Source organism: Podarcis raffonei, chromosome 16, assembly GCF_027172205.1.
Source record: "Podarcis raffonei isolate rPodRaf1 chromosome 16, rPodRaf1.pri, whole genome shotgun sequence".
Taxonomy (NCBI): Eukaryota; Metazoa; Chordata; class Lepidosauria; order Squamata; family Lacertidae; genus Podarcis; species Podarcis raffonei.
The window spans coordinates 41,287,906-41,303,627 of NC_070617.1; the positions used below are offsets into that span (position 1 = coordinate 41,287,906).

At 57.7% G+C, this 15,722-nt stretch overlaps 1 protein-coding gene across 4 annotated transcripts in view; it reads left to right on the top strand.

Moving 5' to 3' along the window:
- The window catches only part of TTC28 (tetratricopeptide repeat domain 28), a 109,662-nt gene extending 94,319 nt beyond the window's left edge, over window positions 1-15,343 (top strand). For 3 of the 4 annotated variants that reach the window (XM_053369172.1, XM_053369175.1, XM_053369174.1), the window contains 14 exons: window positions 94-223; window positions 451-669; window positions 3,059-3,221; window positions 4,365-4,505; window positions 8,802-8,961; window positions 9,565-9,744; window positions 10,194-10,914; window positions 11,541-11,665; window positions 11,881-12,112; window positions 12,239-12,315; window positions 12,534-12,557; window positions 12,841-12,970; window positions 13,098-13,205; window positions 13,648-15,343. In XM_053369172.1, the coding sequence (XP_053225147.1) occupies window positions 94-223; window positions 451-669; window positions 3,059-3,221; window positions 4,365-4,505; window positions 8,802-8,961; window positions 9,565-9,744; window positions 10,194-10,914; window positions 11,541-11,665; window positions 11,881-12,112; window positions 12,239-12,315; window positions 12,534-12,557; window positions 12,841-12,970; window positions 13,098-13,205; window positions 13,648-15,302 (4,065 nt within the window). In that variant the 3' untranslated portion in view covers window positions 15,303-15,343. The remainder of the gene's footprint in view (window positions 1-93; window positions 224-450; window positions 670-3,058; window positions 3,222-4,364; window positions 4,506-8,801; window positions 8,962-9,564; window positions 9,745-10,193; window positions 10,915-11,540; window positions 11,666-11,880; window positions 12,113-12,238; window positions 12,316-12,533; window positions 12,558-12,840; window positions 12,971-13,097; window positions 13,206-13,647) is intronic. The other variant, XM_053369173.1, reaches the window with a different exon arrangement.
- The last annotated feature ends 379 nt before the right edge of the window (window positions 15,344-15,722 follow it).

The following is a 15,722-nucleotide window of genomic DNA, read 5'->3' on the forward strand; positions in this document are numbered from 1 at the left end:
ATCCGCCCTGGGCAGCCCTGGTTTGGGCAGCTCAGCTGAGCTTCAGGATTCTGCCTCCGCTTGACGGGCTGCCCCCTCCCCCTTGCCCCACAGCTCTACCGGGCCTCCGCCCTTTTTGAGACCATCCGGCATGAGGTGCAGCTCAGCACAGACTACAAGCTCTCCCTCTTTGACCTCCAGACGTCGTCCTACCAGGCCCTGCAGCGGGTGCTGGTGAGTCTAGGTAAGAGAGGGCAGCACCTGGGGGAGAGGGGCATTTGGGACAGATCTTCCTGCCCTGGGCCCGGGGGGAAGAGTGCTGCAGATTTAGCAGTGCTGTGGGTGGGGAGGGCAGGTTTCTCCTTACCTTCTCGTTTCCACAAGTGTGTCAGGCAGGTGCACTGCTCCGGGATACCCCTCCACCTGGCAGCGTGAGCCTCACGTGTGGCTCCGCCTCCTTCCTCCCCACAGGGCACCACGATGAGGCTCTGGCCGTGGCGGAGAGAGGCCGCACAAGAGCCTTTGCTGACCTGCTGGTGGAGCGCCAGACAGGCCAGCAGGAGTCGGACCCCTATTCCCCCGTGACGGTTGATCAGGTCCTGGAAGTGGTGAACGGGCAGCGGGGGCTGGTTCTGTACTATTCCTTGGCTGCAGGGCACCTTTACAGCTGGCTCCTGGCTCCTGGGGCAGGTAAGTCACAGGGGCAGGGGGGGTTGCCAGGTAGGGCTGGGCGATATATCTGCTTTTCAACATCGTGATATATCACCAGTTCAAACACACTGCTCTTCAGTTGGGAGAAAGCCACACTCACAGAGCTCAGTTGATGCTGGATTTCGGCATCAGTGTGGAAAGATAACTGCCCAGGTAGGAGAAGTGATCAACATTTTCCAGCGTTACACCGTTGAGTTGGATTTGTGGTGCTGCAGAGGGATTGTTTTGTGTTTGTTGGTGCAGCACTTTGGTGTACTAGAAGAACCAAAGCTCACCAGTGTCGAAGCAATGATTCTTCAACACCAACTTCATTGGACTGATCATGTTGTGCAGAGGCCTGACTATCGTCTTCCAAAGCAACTACTCTATTCCGAACTTAAAAATGGATAGTGTAATGCTAGTGGTCAAAAAAAGAGGTTTAAAGACTCTCAAGGGAAATCTAAAAAAAAGTATAAACACAGACAACTGGGAAACACTGGCCTGCGAGCGCTCCAGTTGGAGAACAGCCTTTACCAAAGGTGTCATGGACTTTGAAAACGTTCGAACTCAGGGCGAAAGAGGAAGACACATTTGGCAAACCCTCATCGTGATCAACTCCCGCCCGGAAACCTATGTCCCCACTGTGGAAGGATGTGTGGATCCAGAATTGGCCTCCACAGTCACCTACGGACTCACTGTTAAGACCATGTTCATGGAAGACAATCTTACTCAGCTATGAGTATCACCGAAGAAACCACCAGCTAAACATCACGATATACCAATATATCACAATATCTGAAATAAGGATGGAGCTATGGAGAGGCATTGGTTGGCTTCATGGTTTACATCGCATTGGGATTTTTGCATACTGCACACAAACACACATCAAGATTTGTGATATATTGCCAGGTTAAAAATTATGAAATGGCTATCACGATATGGACTTCGAATCAGTTTTGGATTTTATATTGATATATCACCCAGCCCTAGGGCCTCCTGGGTCCTCGCTCAAGAGGCGCTCAGCTTTCTTTTGGCAGGGCTGGATGGAAGGAGGTTCCTGGGGGTGCTCTTTGAGGCTGGGGGCAGCCATCTTGGGTGGGATGCCACAGAGGTGAGGGAAACACACCATGGGGCAGCTGCCTGTTCCCAGGAGAATTCCACCCCCCCCCCACCTTGGCTGACTCAAAGCCTCCCTTCCTCCTCCCGTGTAGGCACCCGTGTGCTCAAATGGTGTCCTGGGCTCACCCAGCGAGGGGCAGGCGCAGGGGTTCTCTGGCTGGTGAATTGTGACTGCCTCCTCCTTGCAGCTGATCTGCCCCACTGGCGCGCAGAGGAGGAAAGCCCCTGGTTGTTGTGTCAGGGGGCAAATTATTCCATTACGTCCAGAATCGGCCTTTATTCCAACCCTACTAACAATTTTAACTGTTTACAATGGTCTTTAAGATAAGTTTTCCCATTATTAAAATTTTGGTCCTCCTGATTTCTCTCTTTTGGTCATTTTAGCCATTTCAGCATAGTCCATAAACTTCATTTGCCATTCTTCTCTGATTTCTTACCTCTGCCCCTCTAAGCTGCCACTTGGGCCCGTCTGGTTCTGGGTCTTCTGCTGCCTTCCCCAGCTGCCTTGGCTGCTTGGACCCTCCCCTCATGGGATGAGAGACCCCCTCTCAGGATTGCTGAGAGGCTCTGCTCTCCCCACTTACAAGCTGGCTCTCCTCCGCTCACCTGCCTTTCTGTGGTTCACCTTTGCAGGTAGCTTAAAGTCCATGGAGAGGAGGTGGAGCAGGTGGGGGTCCCTGCCACACCCTGCTGAGCCACCACTTCCTGGCCTCCACCCCCCCCTCCAGACTGGCTCCCTTTCTCTGTGTGGTTTTGCCTGGGGAAGCTGGAGCAGGACCATTTGTCAGGCAGACAGAGGAGCCTTTGATAGAACCATCCTGTGTTTTGGTTCTGAGAAACCTTCTTTATGGGCTGCTTGAAGACACAGGTGACTCTGGCAGAATGCACCTGGCTTATCTGAGGCTCCTCTCCTGCTGCAAAGCAAGGGGTGGGGGGTCCTGGCTGCGCCCTGGAGAACCCTCTTTCCATGTCAGTGGCAGTTCCTCGTATTCTCTCCAGATGCAGGAGGTCAGGAAGAGGGAAAGCGGCCGTTTCCCAGCGTGACCTTCTTGTGGGGAGGGGGGTCTGACTGCCTGTTCATTGTTGGGAATAACTGAGGCTTTAAATCTCCCTGCCTTTTCCCACCTGCAGGCTGATGAGCAGAGGCCGTTCTCCCTCTGCACGCCCAGTTGCAGCAGAGACAGAGCAGGGCCCATCTAGCAGGTCTGGGGAGGAGGAGGAGGAGGTTTTGGCCCCTCGTGGCTCTCCTGATGTGGGGACTCCTTTTCAGGGATCTTGAAGTTCCACGAATGCTACCTGGGCGAGGGCCCGGCCGAGGGTTCCGGAGACTTCCAGGAGAACACTGCCAGCCTCCAGGCAGTCACCAGCTCAGCTCTCGAGCACCTCAGCGCCAGTGTGCAGGAAGCGCTGGGTGTGGACTCTTACTACATGCGGTAAGGGGGGGGGGGGCTTCAGGGGCAGAGGAACCACAGAGAAGAAGAGGGGGCAGCTTTCTCCTGGCAGCTGCCGCCCAGGAGAGTGCCCCTTCCCCTTGCAGGCTCAGAGGGGATTGTTCCTGGCTGAGGCAATTCTCCAGCAGGTGTGCCAGGAGGTCCTGGGGCTGCCAGGGGGCGGGGGCACTGCCTGTGAGGATTTGAGCCAAGGGAGCCCAGGAACACGGCCGGCATTCCAGCAGGGAGGAAGGCAAGCTGCTTTGGAGGATTCCTGGGAATTGGGGAGATTTGTGAGCAGAGTGTGAATGGGATTCCTTTCCTCACAGCTGCTGTCAGAGCCTGCCTGGAGTGCAGAGGCTGCAGCCTGGTCCTTGCAGAACCTTCCTGTCCTGTGAAGAGCAGGAAAATCTCTTTGGATCCTTCTCCATCCTGAGCCTCTGCCTGCCTGCGAAGGCTGCTGCCTTGGCATGCATAGGCCTTTGAGCCAGTTGCCTTCATGGGGGGCAGCGGTGGCGGCTTAGGGCTCTCCATGGCCAGCCGAAGAGGGGGAGGTACTCCCTTTTGCAGCAGAGGCAGGAGCTCCCTTCCAAGCCCCACCCTGAGCTTTCTGGCAGCAGCAGGAAGATTCCCCCACCTCTCCTGCCATGTGCCTCCTAGTTCTCTGCTGCTGGGTCTTGTGGCTCTGCTGCTCCCCAGTCATGCCAGCAGGGCTGGCAGCAGCCCCTGCTTGGGGGGGGGGCAGGCCAGACCTCTGAGACACCCCCCAGGAGTGTTGGCTGCCCTGAAATCTGTGTTGGGAGGAGAGTAGCATGCAGATGGGCTCTGTTAATTGATTGGTACTGGCCAAATGAAGGCGGTCAAGCCAGCTGCATTCTGAGAAGGGCAGCTGCAGTTGAAATTACCCCAAATGTGCTGAAGGGGAGGTTTTGAATTGTGACTGATTGCAAGCATCATGCTTTTTGCGGGGGGGGGGGGAGCAGAGAACAAGCTGGAATTTGAAAAGCAAAAACTCACCACAGCTGTTCCTTTTGTGTTGTTTGTCCAGCTATTTCTCTGGGCCCTGCTTGCTGCTGGGACCACAGATGCCCCCCCCCGTGCTCTCTCAGTTCCTGCTGACATTCCTGCCTCTTGTTCCTCTGCCAGAGCCTCGGCCAGCAGCGAAACTGAGAGTGAGGCAGGAGACATCATGGACCAGCAGTTTGAGGAGATGAGCCACAAGCTGGACTCCACCTCGGACCCCACTGGCTTCCTGAGGATGGTCAGCAGGAACAACCTCTTCAACAGGTAGGGTGAAGGGAAGAGGAGAGCCCTGGGGGGCCCTGCCCTGTCCTCTTCGTGGGGCTCTCTCCAGCCACCCTCCTTCTCTCTAGCCTCTCTGTTTCTGCCTGCCGAGACCCCCCCACTTCGCTGTCCAGTGTTGGGGCAGAAGCAGGCATTCAGACGTGGCTTGGGCAGAAAAGTGAAACCTCCTGGGTGGGGACTGGGCTTTCCCCCTCATTCCAGCCCACTCAGGAACAACAGTTACAACAGTTACTTTAGACAGTTACTGAACATACACAGTGCAATCTTTGTTTAAAAACAAAACAAAAACACAGCTAAGCTTGCTTCACTACTTTAAGAACATGAAATGTATCCCTGAAAACAACCATTTAGTATATGTATGAAATTTAAAGATATACCATAAATCACCTCTTACACGAGTATTGTGTGTATATGCAAAATCACATAAAGTCTAGAAAACAGTAAAAAAAGAAAAGAAATAGCTGCACTTATCGGTGAATGTGGCTCTTCATCTTCCTCCCCTCCTCCTCTTCGCTGGATGTTGCTTCAGGGTTGACTGATAGCCAGAAAAAGTGCATGGCTGTGGTTCAGATCCAGAGGTGGGTTGCATGGGCTCATTTGGTGATGGTGCTGCTGGGTTCTTGACCAGGAACGTGGTGATTGGCAACTGCCGCTGTTGTCTCTTGAGTTTGTCAAACAATTCCTAGTATGCAACCCCACGGATTATCTTCAGGTTGCATTCCATGGAGGGGGTCAAACACTGCAAGTCAGATCATTTGCGTGCATTGTGACTTGGAAGAGGTGAGAAAATTTCTGCAGGTTCCCACATGCTGGCTCATCCTGCCCACCGTCCTCCACCTCATCCTCACATTCTGAACCTGATCTGACCAGCTCCTCTCGCTCTTCAACAGTTGATGCCTGTTGGTGCTCAGTTAGCCCTTCCACCTCTTCCTGGATGAGGCCAAGAAAGCCATCCCCTGGCCACCTGCACGGTGTCCTCCACCTGGAAATCCCTTGAAATGTGTGTGCATTCCTTCCACAAGTTCCTCCAGTGTGCGCTCACTGTTTCAGGCGTGACTGCATCCATGGCCTCTTTGATGTAGGTAATGCAATGGGCAATGTTGATGGACTTCCAGCATGCCATGAGATCAAGATCTGGATCAGCATCAGTTGTGTTGATCATCCAGCAGAAGGTGAGCTTTGTGTAAGCAGACTTGAAGCAGCAAATCCCATCTTGATCCAGATGCTGGATGAGGGAGGTCTCACTGGCCGGAGGAGAGAGACAGCCTCAACCTCTCTGTATGCTCAGCAGAGTGCCTTGCGGTGCCCAGGAGCATCGTCCTCAAGCAGCGGCCGTTTGACCTCCAGGTTCTCCTCCTCAAGGCAACGCCGCACTTCTGGAATGAAGCACTTGTGGAGCCAGGCCAGATAGGATGAAGAAGTCACCCAGGCCTTTTTGTTGGATTGCCAAAGCACAAGAAGGAGATTATTTTTCTTCTAGAAGAACCTTGTCTTGTCTGCATTGAAGACTTGCTCTGGAAGATGCGCCCTTTAGCTGCTCAGGGTATGCGTTCGTAGCCTCTTTGTCTGCAGATGCAGCTACCCCAGTCGTGCAGACATTTTTTAGGCTCAAGCAATGCTCAAAGCTGTTAAGCCAGCTGGGGCTGCCTCCAAAGTCCTTGGCAGGCCAGTCTGCATCTGTGGTGGAAGGTAGGAAGTGCTCATGGAGGCTGAGTGCCTTTTGCCACAAGGCACTGCCATCCCTAGGAGTGCATTTTTGGCTCGTGTCTTCCAACCACACGTTCAGTGCCTTCTCTGTCTTCATCAAAGTCTTGTCCCATGCCTGTCTGGGCATCTTTGCAGTGAGTGGTGTGCTTGCTGCCACAGCCCCACAGATCTGCTTCTCATGCACCTTGATGGCACTTATGCTGGACGCATTCCAGCCATAGCTGCCTGCTGCTGTCCACATGGGCCTGCCATCCCTCAGGCAGTCCTGCACAGCCACCTCCTCTTTGAGCATCGGGCCGCTCTTCGCTTCTTTGCTTTCTTGGTTGTGGTTCTTGTTATACTTATTTATATACCACCCTTTTCCCTGACATGGACCAATGGCAGTTTACAGATAAAAATTAGAACAGCTAAAAACATAGGGAGAAAAGCAGTCATTAAAAACAATTGAACATTGATGGAGTTTAAACTATATATAATACATTAAAAAATTGATTTAAAACATACTGGTAATTACAGTGAAAACAACATGGCACCAGCCCTTTAATTGAAAGCAGTCAGTTCTCAAAAACCTGATGGAACAAGGTTTTTACTGTCCGGTGCATGGACAGCAGGGAAGGAGCCAGTCCAGCTTCTCTAGGGAGGGAGTTCCAAAGTCTAGGAGCAGCCACCACCAAGAAGGCCCTCTCCCAGCAGTGGTTAATGGTGATGTCTTGCATTTGGGGGCCCTTCTGCAGTCTGCAACTCGCTGCAAACTCCACCACGCTCCTCTGACTCTCCAACCACACCACAACTCTCTTGCAACTCTCTCTCCCCCCCCGCTAAGAATTTATTTATTTTTTTATAATCCGTGTAAAGCTATGATCGTGAAAGTAGATTGTTCAGTTATTTAATTTCTTAATATATAAAAAATATCTCTGACTGGTGTGCAGAAAACTGAAGCAACAACAGACCACTATGTAGAGAAATGTTACCTTAATGCAAAGTTACTAATATATATAAATCCGTATTGATTCATTTTCCTTTTGACCCACCCTCCCTCTCAGCCTCCAGGGTCCAAAAAGTTAAATCAGCGAAAGATGTGATCTACCCATAAAAGGCTTCATTTTGTTCAAAGGGTAATTAACAATCTATCCAGGTGTTTGAGACACAGCAGCTGTGTCTGAAGGAACTTCGGCGGCAGCTCCAAGGTTTTGAGGTTGGGAGAATAAGGGGAACAGAAACCATCAGTACTGCAGTAAAATGGAAGAAGGTTTTTTATCTGGTTTAGAAATAGTTTGTAGACTCACAGTGTTACCATACAAAAATGAAGTAAATGTTTAAAGATTTAAAACGCAAAAAATAAACATTCTTACAACAATGTTGTTGTGGTTATTTATTAAATTTACATACTGCCCTTCACCTGCAAATCCCAGGGCAGTTCACAACAGAAAAACCCCCCAAAACAAAACAAAAAAGGCAAAACTAAATGCAGTCATTTTACCGGCAGCAAAGGGGCCCGTCCAGGTCTCCATTCTGCGTGTGTCTTCCTGGCGGCAAACGTTCCGTGGGGTTCTGAGCTGGACCTGCCGCTTTCCTGGAGGGAGAGGTTCTCTTGCACTGGGGGCTGGGAGTGCCTGAGGAGCCTCTTCAGCCTGAGGCCACATTCCCTTCTGGGAGGGGAGCAGAGGCAGAGCGATGGGGGGGGGGTTCCTTTGTACTGTGGCTTAGCTGCTGGACACAGCCAGAACCAAAGGGGTCAGGCTGGGGAGAGTCCCAAGGCAGCACCAAAAGAGTGGGTGGGGAGGGAAGCAGCGCCTTGCAGGGCCTGGAAGAGGGTGCTTGCCTTGCACCCTGCCAGGCCTCCCTTGCTCTTCATTAAGCTGTGCCCCCCCAACCTGTCCCTGGGATAAATTCTTGGTCTCACAAACAAGGCAGGAGCGTGGAGAGGTGCTGCCCCCTGCTGGCTGTTCAGAGCCTATGCTGCTTCCTCCTCTTGCATCTCAAACTCATCTCTGTGTGGTGAGCAGCCATGAAGTCTGGGCCCTTTGGGAAAGGAGATGCAGAGGGAGAGGGAGCCTCCCTGGGCAGTGCCCGGTGCCCCCTCTCCAGCCAGGCTTAGGAGATGGACCTCCTCCCTGCCCCCAGCTAGCAAGGTCACTCAGCTCTTGGAGCAGACTGAAGGGATCGGCTGTGGTTGGCATGGGCCAGCCGGCTGGCGCAGAGGGAGCTGCCTCCATCCTGCGGGTTCTCGCCAACTGGGGCTTCAGCTGCGTTGAAGTGGACCCATGCCATTCTCCCCAGGTCAGAGCTGGCGGCCGCTGCTTCACTCAGCCACAAAATGTTCCCCCTGGAGGTTGTGCCAATGCCGTGGGGCACGGGCTAACTTCTGGAGAAGAAGCAGGTGCCAGGAGGTCCTGGCACTGGGCTGATCTGCCCCCCAGCCCCTGCCTCCTGTTGCATTCCAGCAAGTGCCCATGGGCACCTCAGGAGGGGCAGCAGAGCCCTCCACTTCTGCAGGGCTTTTGGGGTGTGTGTGCCAGAGGGGGTGGGGTTCTAGACCTGCAATGCTCTCCCTCTCCCCGCTCTCCACAGGAGCTGCCAGAGCATGAACAGCCTCTTCAGCGGAGGAGGCCCAGCGTCCCCAGCCAAAGAAGCCGCCGCCTCCTCTTCCTCCTTGCCCCGCCGTCTCAGCTCCTTCAGCAAGTCCCCCCTGCGCTCCCTCTATGACCTGCTGATTGGGCCCATGGAAGGGGTAAGTCCTGGGCAGTGCCCCCTCTGGACACTACTGGGAAGCAGGAGGGGGGGTTGCAAGAGGGTCCTGGTGGGGCGAGGTGGGGTGGCTTCCCTTTCTGGGATTCCTCCTTTTTGGCCTGATGTGAGGGTAAATGAAACCTAGTTGGCCACCAGTTTTGTCCCACTCCAGAAAGGAGAAGTACAGAGCTGAAGTCTTTCCTGCCTTCTTCCTCCTGGCCACCTGCTGTGGTGGCGGCATCTTGTCAGGGAGAGTCCTGGTTCGACCGCTTGCGAGAGAGTCCCAGGCAGGCAGGCAGGCAGGAGAAGCGGGTGGCTCTGCCTCTCTCCCCAGACCTCCTTCTCCTGGGCCTTGGGGTCTTGCTCTGTGGTGGGCAGCTGGGCTCCCTTGGTGGCAGTGGCGGGGGGCGTGTGCAGGAGGAAAATGCAGCTCAGCCTGGCAGTTGGGGAACTTGGCTGTGAGGGTGCTGTTTTAATAATTCTGAATGGCTTTGGTTTGTTTTGTGCCTTTGGGAGGAAATGCAGGTGTGTTCCTGTGTGTGTGTGTGTTCCAAAAGATCTCTGCCTCCTCCTCCTCTTCTCTCTCTCCCTCCCTCCCTCCCAGGGCCTGATGCACTCCAGTGGGCCGGTCGGCCGCCACCGGCAGCTGGTCCTGGTGCTGGAAGGGGAGCTGTACCTCATCCCTTTTGCGCTGCTCAAGGGCAGCTCCTCCAACGAGTACCTGTATGAGCGCTTCAGCCTCATTGCAGTGCCCTCCCTCCGCTCCCTGAACCCCAGCGCCAAGGTAGGCTGCCTGGTCCCCCACTTCTCCTCCGCGTCCTCTGGGCCCTGGGAAGCTGGTGGGGCAGAGCCGCCCCGTTGCTGTCCCATAGCGGCAGGGAGTCCTACCCCCCACCCCTGCCTCCCTCTTGTGACCCTCCAAGACCCCCAAGCCACTTTTGTTCCAGTGGCAGGAAGGTATAGCCCTGGGTCTGCCCCCCTGTTCTTCCTCCTTCCACCCCACAGCTCCCTGGCCCGCTTTGCCATGCCAACAGCGCCAACCAAGGACCTGCCAGGCCACAGCAGCACGTAGAGGGTGCAAGTGCCCAGCTGGGAGGCAGTGAGGGGGCGAGGGAGTTGGTCCTCCGACCAGCAGGGGTGGCCCCGTGGTCAGGCATTCCCTGTGCGGGGCTCGCTGGTGTGAGCAGTCCAGCCCTGGGGAAGGTGACACAGCTTCTCCTTCTGCCCTTCCAGAGCCAGGCCAAGAAGGGTCCCTCGGCGTACGGCAGCTCCCCTGCCATGGCTGCCGTCATCGGCAACCCCAAGCTGCCCCCCTCGGTGATGGACCGCTGGCTGTGGGGGCCCATGCCCTCTGCCGAGGAGGAGGCCTATGCAGTCGCGGAGCTGCTGGGCTGCCAGCCCCTGGTGGGCAGCATGGCCACCAAGGAGCGGGTGATGAGCGCCCTGGCCCAGGCCGAGTGCGCCCACTTCGCCACCCACGTCTCGTGGAAGCTGGCCGCCCTGGTCCTGACGCCCAACGCCGAGAGCCTGGCGGCCGGCAGCAAAGGTGCCTTTGGTAACTCCTACACCATCCCGGAGTCTCTGCGCATGCAGGACGACACCAGCGACGCAGAGAGCATCTCAGACTGCCCGCCCCTCCAGGAGTTTCTGCTCACGGCAGCCGATGTGCTGGACCTGCGCTTGCCTCTCAAGCTGGTGGTGCTGGGCTCCTACCAGGAGTCCAACGGCAAGGTCACGGCCGACGGGGTGATTGGGCTGACGAGAGCCTTCCTGGCAGCTGGCGCCCACTGCGTCTTGGTCTCCCTCTGGCCGGTGCCCACGGCCGCTTCCAAGGTGTTTGTCCACAGCTTCTACACGGCGCTGCTTGGAGGCCTCAAGGCCAGCGCAGCACTGGGAGAGGCCATGAAGATGGTGCAGAGCAGCAAGCAGTTTGCCCACCCCTCCAACTGGGCAGGTGAGGAAGGCTCCTGAACATGGCGCCCACCCCAGACCAGGAGGTCACTGCGGCTGTGAATGTCATGAGCCAAAGGTGGCGCTGGCATAGCTTGGGGGGCTGGGTGCTCCCCCTGCCCTGCCCTTGCCGTGGGTCAGAGAGGGTGGCTCTTACCCCTGAGACCGTGTGCAAGGCGAGCATGGCCAGCCCACCCATGAGGCAAGGTGAGGGACTGCCTCAGGCGGAAGGATCCACAGGGACAGCAGATCTCACCTCCAAGGAATGGCAACGACGGCACATGCCTTGGAGGTTGGATCTGCCACCCATGCTGCCTCTAAGTGGCCTCTTGGAAAATAGGAGGGACTGCTGGTCTCCGTGCACCCCTTGGGAAGAAATGGCAGGGGCTGCCTTTGGGGGTCTCTAAGTCTCAGCTCTGGCCCGGCGTGATTGAAAGTGGGCCGCTTTTGCCCCTAGAATTCCCTCTGATTCCCACTTCAAGTGATTTTGCAGCCCCCACCTTGTTCCCAAAGCAGATCACCTTCACTCCCCCTTTGTTCCCTGGCAGGAGGGGGCAGCATTTTGTGGTTTGCCTCGGGTGCCAAAATGCCTTGGGCAGGCCCTGAGAGTGAGACTTGTCCCCGCTGCAGGCTTCATGCTGATTGGGAGCGACGTGAAACTGAACAGCCCTTCCTCTCTGGTTGGCCAAGCCCTGACCGACATCCTGCAGCACCCAGAGCGAGCGCGCGATGCCCTGCGGGTCCTGCTCCACCTGGTGAGGGTGCAGCCGCTGCCTCAGAGGAGCTGAGCATGTGGGTGGCGAGACAAGCGGCAAGGAAGGGGCTGGCTGTGTTCACCTCAAGCCTTGAGCTTCTCTGGGGGCTCTCGCCGGATGTGGGGCATGTGGAGCCCCTCAGGAGCCTCCCTCTAGCTTGGGATGGGGCAGGGAGGGAGGCGGGAGGGAGCTCACACACTCTGCTTTGCGCATAGGTTGAGAAGTCCCTGCAACGGATCCACAGCGGGCAGCACAACTCCATGTACACCTCCCAGCAGAGTGTGGAGAACAAAGTGGGCGGGATCCCAGGCTGGCAGGCTCTCCTGACCGCGGTGGGCTTCCGTCTGGACCCCCCAGCCAGCGGGCTCCCCGCAGCTGTCTTCTTTCCCACCGCAGACCCCGGAGACCGTCTCCAGCAGTGCAGCACCACGCTCCAATCCCTGCTGGGTGAGGTTCGGGCAGAGGCTGGGCAGGGCAGCCTCTGGGCCCCTCTGGGGCACCCAGGGCCTGGGGTGGGGGTGAGGGCGGGGCTTTTCCCCAGAGTGATGGGGCCTCTCTGCCTCTCCATGGCAGGTTTGCCCAATGCTGCCCTTCAAGCCCTCTGCAAGCTCATCACCGCCTCTGAGACGGGAGAGCAGCTCATCAGCAGGGTGAGTGGCCTGTCCCCCCCCCCCGAGGCCCCTCTGGCAGTGATCACTGGGGCCAGACAAGGAGCGCTGCCTGACGCCCACCCTGCTGCAAAGGGACACCATCAGGCTGCTGCCTGAGCACGCCCTCTCCTGGCTCTAAACACCTCTCTCTCTCTCTCTCTCTCTCTCTCTCTCTCTCTCTCTCTCTCTCTCCCAATTCTCCTTTCTGCTTCCCAAAGGCTGTTAAAAATATGGTAGGAATGGTGAGTATCAGAACCTCCCTTCAACCCTCTCTCCCATCCTGCACCTGAGTTCTGGGGTGGGGGGGCAGCCTTCTGCTTCCCTCCTTTGTGTCCTTTTCAGCAGCAGCAGCCTTGCTTTCCACCCAGCCCCCTGGAGCAGCACGGTCCTTGCCCTTTCCTTCCTCCTGCTCCTCCCTTGGCTGGCCTCCAGAGAGGAAGGGGGCAGGGGAGGGGGAGGAGAGTCGAGCTGGGTTGGCCTGCCTCTAACTAACTGCTTCTCCTTCCTCCTCCTCCTGCACTCCAGCTCCATCAAGTCCTGGTGCAGCTCCAGGTGGGAGAGAAGGAGCAAGATTTCTCCTTGGCCCCCATCCAGGTCTCCATCAGCGTCCAGCTTTGGCGACTGCCAGGCTGCCACGAGTTCCTGGCAGCTCTAGGTAAGGCAGGGGGTGTGCCTTTGGGGTGCCAGCCGGGAGGGAGGGCAGGACAGGTCCTCCTGCTCCAGGGGCTGCCCACTGGGCCCCTCCCTGTGGGCTCCTGCCTTAAGCCGCGTCTTGCTTGCAGGCTTCGACCTGTGCGAAGTTGGCCAGGAGGAGGTGATCCTGAAGACAGGCAAGCAGGCCAGCCGCCGGACGATGCACTTTGCTCTGCAGACGCTTCTCTCGCTTTTTGGTGAGGCTTCTGCCTGGGAAAGGGGCGCCTTCTGGCTGGGATGGTGGGCATGGGAACACAAGCTTCCTGCACGGGGAATGTCCTCCAGCAGCTGCCCAAGGGGCTGGGAAAGGAGGCCTGGGTGTCCCCGCTCCTTTGCTCAGCTGCTGCTCTGGAACTGTGCCTGGTCTTTTTGGCAAATGGCAACCATGCCTGGGTGGCCGGCAGGACAAGCGGCAGCAGCTGGAGATACTGGCACCAAATCCTCAAAGGAGGGGTGGGGTGGGGTGCCTGCCAGCAGCATGTGGCCCTCGGGGGGTTCCTGAGTGGTGAGCAGTGGGGACTCACAGCTTGGCTCCAGGGGGTCAACCCCAGTAAGAGCGCTTGAGGCTGTTCCTCTCTGGGCCCCGGGGAGCACCCCTGCTGCCACCTTGGCTTTCATGCCCCTCTCTGCTTTCTCTAGACTCCACGGAGCTCCCCAAACGACTCAGCCTGGACAGCTCCTCCTCCCTCGAGTCGCTGGCCTCTGCTCAGTCCATCTCCAACCCTGGGCCGCTGGGCTACCAGAACCCGCCCTTCTCTCCGCCATGCCCCGACAGCCTGGGCTCCGACGCCATCTCCGTCTACAGCCTCAACTCCATCACGTCTTCCATCAGCTTTGCTTCCAAGCCCGAGTGTGGCGTGGCGGAAGGGGGCGGCTCCAGGGGGCGCCTGGACCCCGAGAGGCCCAAGAATGCCTATCCCCAAAGGGCTGCCCCGCCCCACGGGCAGCTCTCGCCTCCAGGCAGTGCTGTCCCCAGCAAGGAGGAGGAAGACGACGAGGAGTATGAAGGCTTCTCCATCATCAGCAACGAGCCTCTGGCGACCTACCAGGACAGCAGGCGGGGGCGCTTTTCCCCTGACCACAATCCCTCCCGGACTCATAGAGGCAGAGGCGTTGTGGTCTCGGTCAGTTCCAAGGGGAGTGTCAGCTCTCCCAACTCCCCTGTGAAAATGGCTCTTATTCCCAGCCCAAACTCCCCTTTCCAAAAAGTTGGGAAACTGGCCAGTTCGGACACTGGTGAGTCGGACCAGTCCAGCACTGAGACAGACAGCACCGTCAAGTCCCAGGAGGAGAGCGCGCCCCCGCTGGACCCCCGCGAGTTGGCCCAGAAGATCCTGGAGGAGACGCAGAGCCACCTCCTGGCCGTGGAGCAGCTGCAACGCAGCAGCCAGCTGGCACAGAGCAGCAGCAGCCTGGACCCCCTCCCCAGAGCCCCCCTGCTGCCCACAGGGCGCGCCTCCTCCTTCCGCTCCTCAGAGACCAGCGCCTTCAGCAGGCCTCCGTGCTCCGGCCACAAGGGCCAGGCCTCCCCTGCCCCCCTCCGGCCAAAGCCCCCTGCCAGGAGCTCCTCCCTGCAGAAAGTCAGCTCTGGCTACAGCAGCCCCACCACCTCCGAGGCCTCCCACCGAGAGGAAGGGGCTGGCCCCCACAGCAGCCAGCCGTCCCCCAGCTCCGAGCCTCAGGGGGGGTTCCTGCCCGGGGAGCAGCCGCCTCTGCTGTCCTCACCCTTCCGGCTCAAATACCCCAGCTCCCCCTACAGCACCCACATTTCCAAATCGCCCAGGAACGCCTCCCCAAGCTCAGGGCACCACTCCCCGGCCGGCAGCACCCCCTCACCCGCTCTCTCCTACTCTTCCGCCAGCTCTGCCCGCTCCAGCCCCGCCGACGCCCCCTCTCTCGACAAGCTCAAGATGGCCGCCATCGATGAGAAGGTGCAGGCTATCCACAACCTAAAGATGTTCTGGCAAAACGCCCCTCAGCACCCCACGGGGCCCCTCAAGATCTTCCGGAGCTCCTCGGGGAGGAGGGACGTCCTCAGCTTGCTGAACTTGTCTCCGCGGCACGGCAAGGAGGAAGGGGCCGACAAACTGGAGCTGAAGGACTTATCTGCCCCTCGGCCACTTTCTTCCCCTCAGAGGGGTGCCCCCAATGGACACACCAGCCCCCTGGCCCCCCCGGCACAGGCCCCAGCCCCCTCCAGCACCCCAGGCCCTGGGCGCCCCGCACGGCTGCCCTCTGGGAATGGCTACAAGTTCTTGTCGCCAGGACGGTTCTTCCCCTCCTCCAAGTGCTGAAGCCCCCGGCTACCTGCTCTGCTGGTCAGGAGCCCAGGGCCTTGTCCTCGCCCATTTCCTTGGACGGGGCAGAACCTTGAGCAACGAGCTGGGAGGGGTGGGCAGAGGCGGATCCAGGCGCTCAGTGAGCTGCCTGGGCAGAGGCTAGAGCTGTGGATCGGTGCCAGCTGGCAGCTTGCCTCCTCTCAGTGCCCCCCCCCCCGGTGCCGGATACCAGCTTCCAGAGTCACCAAGGACTGAGTGGGAGGAGGGTGTTCTAGCAGGCAAGATTCACAAACAACTGTCTGTGGTGAAGAGGGAGAAGCCTCTCTTTTGATGCTTCTGGGGAGGTGGGTTGCTAGAAGTGGGTTGGCACTGCCCTTTTCTGGGAGATGCAAGTGTGGTCTTGTGGTCGCCTGGCCTCCAGGGGTCTTCTCTGGA